General features: G+C 25.8%; 1 protein-coding gene across 1 annotated transcript; it reads left to right on the top strand.

The window, feature by feature from the left end:
* The first annotated feature begins 675 nt into the window (after nucleotides 1-675).
* LOC126897926 (uncharacterized) lies at nucleotides 676-5,141 on the top strand. The gene is made up of 9 exons (XM_050671873.1): nucleotides 676-756; nucleotides 852-1,106; nucleotides 1,509-1,701; nucleotides 3,016-3,153; nucleotides 3,419-3,645; nucleotides 4,328-4,508; nucleotides 4,573-4,699; nucleotides 4,771-4,949; nucleotides 5,038-5,141. Exons 1-9 carry the CDS (start codon nucleotides 676-678, stop codon nucleotides 5,139-5,141), a joined length of 1,485 nt encoding a protein of 494 aa, XP_050527830.1.
* Nucleotides 5,142-6,030: the final 889 nt, after the last annotated feature.

Raw genomic sequence — 6,030 nt, forward strand, 5'->3', positions numbered from 1 at the left:
GATGTTGCTTTTGCAATTATCCATCAATTTTTTAAAATTAAACACTATCTACAGATTTGCATCGAAGCGTTTCTTATGATAGTGATTTTAATCACTGTCAGATTAAATCTATACTGGACCCAACTATGCAATGTCTCCACTATGCCGCGACCCCACTGTGCTACCGTTTTTAATAATAAAGTGTAAGCTAAAATATATGATATTCATGAAAATATTTATAAGTAACGGTCGTTCGTCAAATACTTTTCAATTTTTTTTTTTTTTTTTTTTATCAAACCATTTATGTATATGGATTTAATTTGATTAATTTATATAATTATTTTAGTATTCTCAGTTGAAGTTTTTCTAAATTATTATTATTTATATCTCGAGTTGATCAGGTAGTTCTAACGAGAATTTTATTATACTGTGAAGTATAATAAAATTATATTTCACATAAAATATTTTAAATAAATTTTTTTAATAATATTATTGAAAATAAACCCGCAATTATTTCTGAACCTGGTGATATTAAATATAAAAAAATCAAATTTTTAATAGATATTCTCTTGGAAGTAATAATAAAATAAAATAATAATTAAAAAATTGAATTTTTTTCATAGTATATTTTTGAAAGAAAATAACTACTTTGGAGCCATAAGTGCTTACTCGCATGGAATAAAATTAAGCCCTAAAATGGCAGTATTATATTTAAATAGATCAAAAGCACATTTTCTGGTAAAAAACTATCATAAAACTATTGAAGATTCTACAAAAGTAAGTTAATATTTAATCTATGAAAATTAAGTTAATAAAATTTTTTTTTATACAATTCAATTATTAGTTGAATTATATCTTATTTAAATTATAAGGCATTAGAGTTGATGGTTCCGCTTGTCGAGAGTAATTTATTATGGAGATCGGAAGCTTATTATTATCGAGCAAAAGGATTGATCGAATTACAATCAGCTCATTTGGCAGTGGATGAACTTAAAGCAGCACTTACATTAGTACCATCGCGAGGTAATATTTATGGACCGGAATTACAACATGCTATAGAATTAGCTCCTGTTCATGAAGAAACCATGAAGAAGTCTAAAGTATTTGATTTAAGTGAACCACCAACTGTTATATATAAATAAAGTTCTAAACTAAAAATGTTTAATTAAAATATTGTGTCATAAAAAAATTTTTGTATACATTAAGTATTAAATATATTAAAACAATAATAAAAAAAAAAATGATGTGTTTTATTGTAAAATAGTTTAAAAAGCTATTTATTTTAGTAATATTAGATATTATGAACCCACTGCTTCATTAAACAAAAATTTATAGATTTAATAAAATCGATAACATAATTATTAATTTGTTTGTTACTAAGTTTCGTGGCAATATACAAATCAATTAGTCTTCTAAATCTAATTTTAACTGAAAAAAAATAAAATGATTACAGATCTAAAAGTAATAATTATATATTTATCTTATATTTTTAAAATATATCATACAATAGCTTTTTCAATTTATGATAGATCGAAGAAACGTTTGAGACCATTCGTCACGATCATAGAAAACGCCAACTTAAAGAATGGGAAAACGTGATAAAAAAACCAATTGATTCAAATCAAAATCAAGTATATGAACAGGAAAGACGACAAATGTTTACAGCTGTCAACAACTTTATCACAGAATTGTCAGTGGAAAAAGAACGCATGATTAATTCTTGTAACTAATCTTTAAAAATTGTTGTTTTGGAAAGGGAGTCAAATTAATAAAAATTTTAATAATTGGGCATTGACCATTCAGCTGATATTCAGGAAATAATTTATGTTCAACTATTCGTATCGATTATAATTATTTAGTTAATAATAAAAATGTAAAATTTAAATTAATTTTTCGATCAATTTAAATTGGTTGAATTAAATTTAATTTAATTGATAGCAAACATAAGTTTATGCAGAGATACTTGACACGACTTACGTCGCAAAAATGTGGTCGACACTGGTTTTGAGGGTAGAGACCCGTGGGCCGTTTATTAAATGAGCGACAACAGATTATGTTAACAAAAATAAAACAAACCGAAAATATTAACACAGTAATAATAATCTTCGCATAATATCGCGGCACTTTCGCTGGCGTCGACGACGCGATGTCCGGCGTAATCCTTGGACGGCAAATGGTTAGCAGCGTTGTTGGCGACGGTGCGCGGGTGCGGTTCGGTTGGTCGACGTTGTCGCTTTCACAACGGGAGGAAGGCTCTGGCACCATGTGCGGCGGGTCGTCGTCGGCCGTGCGGCATTTGCTGGACTTTGCACCGTAGCGTATAACACGCGGTGTTGGTCAGTCAAATACTCATAAAATAGAGCGACGGCTGATAAAGGTGGCACGAGTCGCGGGGCATCGTGTATAACGAAGCGACGCGGGCCGTGTCATACTTTTCAAAAAATAATTTATAAATTTAAGTAATTTTTTAGGAAAGCAAAAACAAATTTAAAATTCCCATGAGGTAAATCCACACTTTTGAAGTTAAAACAATAAACCTTTTCTATAATATGACTGATATAATTTTTGGCTAATAAAAATAAATACTCTTATCTATACAAATTTATAAGAACTTCAAATATCTATTTTTATGCTACATGAATTTTTATTTATAAAGCACAAACATGATAATTATTTACTTGTTTTATACAAGTAAATAAATATTAAAAACAATAAAGGTGGTAGTATTTTGAGTTTCTTATTTACCAAAGTAAAGTTTTTCATATTACATTGATTCGGACCTTGATAACTTTTTGGATAGATTTAATCATTAAAATATTTTTCTATAATTGATGCATATACATGATGAATATTTGGTCATATGATTGAATCTTATTTTACTTTTATTATCTTATTATGAACTTGTTTGTATTTAATTTAATAAGTGAGAGATATTTTTATTTATATTCTATGTAAATAATTTTGTAAGGAGATAATAGTAAATTTTTAAACTTATAAGGATTTTCTTTTTGATGGACGTTTATTCATTTAAATTAGTGCTACCGCCAGAGCTATTGAAAAATAAGATTGATCAAATGAAGACACAAATGAAATCAGCATTTGAAATGATAACACGATTGTACAATTTGTTGAATATAGAAAAGTCTGATTTAGCTAAGGAAATTGATTTGATGGGTATAAATATAATAAAAACTTTTTTAAACTTTATTTTGATTATCTCATCAAATTCAATCTGATAATCATCATAAAACCCAACATGTGTAAAAATATATCCAAAATTGTGTAATTCAAATTACCTTATCGTAGTATTTTTTTTTTTTTTTTAGTATTTCCTTATCTAATTTGTTTTTAAGATACTAGTTTTGTTGTTTTGCATTACCGATTCATGATCAATTAATCTATTAATAGATTTAGTTTATAAGCATTATATATCTTCTAGCGGATGATAATCATTTTAAAAGTAAAGTACAACGAAATAAAATAATCAAGAGTCGAACTGAAAAACTTAAATGGATAAAAGAATCAATTTATTCCAATACTGAAAGATATAACGAAATTGCACAATACTTGAAGTTCCCGAGTAATTTGTTATTTCCAGAAATAAAAAAAGAATCATCTGCTCAGTTCCAGATAAATTTTGTGTTTAAACGTAGAGCAAAAGAAATCGTAAGTTTTAACTGAAATGATTATTTTAAGGGTAAATGGAATAAAAAAGTTTCTTAGTAATAATTTCAACACATTTTTCACAAATACCATAACTTATTCACTAAAACTTAATTTTTTTTTTATGTCTTTACTAGAATTTTAAAAAACTTTTGTCGCTTCTACCTTGATTCCTTAATATTCATGATCCTCCACATATTTATCTAGTTGTTTCCAGATTTTCCAAATCTTTCTCAATTTATTAAATAATTCTTATTTAATTTTCTGTTGTATTTTAAAATAACTATAATACTCTTAAAGTATGCATTTATACATTTTTATGATTATAAAATAGATCTAATTTAAGTATGAAATGTCAAATTTTACAATTATCTGTGTTTATATCACAATTGACATATTACTAGCTATTTACCTTTATTATTAAGTCATTTCTACTAATTACTTGGACCAATCGAGTAATTAAAGTTTTATATACAGAAACCAATAGGACATCCATTATAAGTTATAATGGATAATAATAAGTTATAATGTTTCTGTATTTTATATGAATTAAAGTACATTAATTTTATCATTTTTTATCAAAAATTCTAAAGGAGTATGTGTTACATTACATAGCATTGGATACATTGGATTTATTAATTAATATAATATTTCTTATAGCTATTTGTATAATTTAAATTTAAAGGAACGTCAGCAAAAGTTCAAAGAAACAAAACTTATTTTAGCAGATTTACGATCACCAATGGATATACTTAGAAGTAAAATTAAAGACAGAGGAATTACTCCAATTTATCGTTTATTGACAACTGATATAAGTAATCCTAATATTATCTACAATTATTCTTGTACATTATTTGGAATGTATGGTAAGTTGAATTGTTTATTTTTGAATGAGTTGAGTTTTAAAAATAGTTGTATTATTTGTTTCAGTGGAAGGAAGAGGGACTACTAAAATTAAGGCAAAAGAAAATGCTTCTATTGAAATGCTTAGAGCAATTTTAAAAAAACAAAATGTTAATTCTCTTTCTTCACATATTAGAAAATTTTCCGAAAAAGAGTAATTATGATCGTTAAACAATAAAAGCAATAACAATAAACATAAACTATTACTTTCATATCTGAATTAAGATTGAAAGATCTCAATCCTTTATTCGCTAAAACAAATTACATCGAGATTTTAGAGAAAGCTTGTAAAAGTAATAATTTTTTACCACCAAAATACACACTACTTCGTCGAACTAAAATAAATTTCAAGCTTGAAATGCATTATTCTATTCAATGTGAGGCAATGGATTTCGTGGCAATAGGTAATTATAAAATTAATATCATAACTCGTTAATACTCAAATATTATCTGTTATAATAATTTTATATTTTATGTACTAACTTTTAAAAGGACATAGTAATAAGCGCTCCACTGCTAAAGAAATGGCTGCACAAAATATCATTGAATTATGGAAAAATATGAAATCAAAACAATTTATCAATCAAAAGAGTTAAAAAGAAGACAATTGAATGAGTGAAATTCATTTTTTAATGATAGCTTATTATTTATAACGAAATAAATAAATTTAAGATTTAATTTTATAACTATTAAGTTTTCTTATGTAAATTGAAACTAGTATTGTTTTATACAACACGGTGTCAAAATTGGCGTATTTTATATCTATGAATAATTTTTTTTCATCATACATTTTAGCTTCGATGCAAAGCTGAGAAGGTATTAATTTTACTATGATGTGTTTTTTTTTTTAAGTATAGATGATATTTGACAGTGATTAAAATCACTATCATAAGAAACGCTTCGATGCAAATCTGTAGATAGTGTTTCATTTTGAGATATTGGTGGATTATTCCAAAAGCAACATCAACTCTTATTTCTTTGATTATATCCTAATTAGTAATTCTTTGATTTTAAAATATAATATATGAATAAATACTAATTATAATTATTAAACTTATGAAAATAAAAAAAAACCAGCACAGTGGGGTGGCGGCACAGTGGGGTCGTGGCATAGTTGGGTCCAGTATAGATTATATCTGACAGTGATTAAAATCACTATCATAAAAAACGCTTCAAAAACCGTACGTCTCATTCGTCACTTAATAACAATGGAAATTTAGCTAGTTCAAATTTTAAAGTTATTTTTCTCGACTTCAAAGAAATAAAAAAATTTAAATATGATTAATTTTTTATACTATGCCATTTAGATTGATATAATATTTATGAAAATCAGTGTTATCTCCTTATAATAAAATAAAATACAAAACCAAGAATTTTAACACAATAATAGCATATTTTTAAATACGGTAGCTATTTTCACCATGTATTCTCCTAATAAGATATTTTAAAATAAAATAAAATACAAAACCTAGAATTTTAATAGAA

Source organism: Daktulosphaira vitifoliae, unplaced genomic scaffold (assembly GCF_025091365.1).
Source record: "Daktulosphaira vitifoliae isolate Bord-2020 unplaced genomic scaffold, ASM2509136v1 Scaffold_2, whole genome shotgun sequence".
Classification (NCBI taxonomy): Eukaryota; Metazoa; Arthropoda; class Insecta; order Hemiptera; family Phylloxeridae; genus Daktulosphaira; species Daktulosphaira vitifoliae.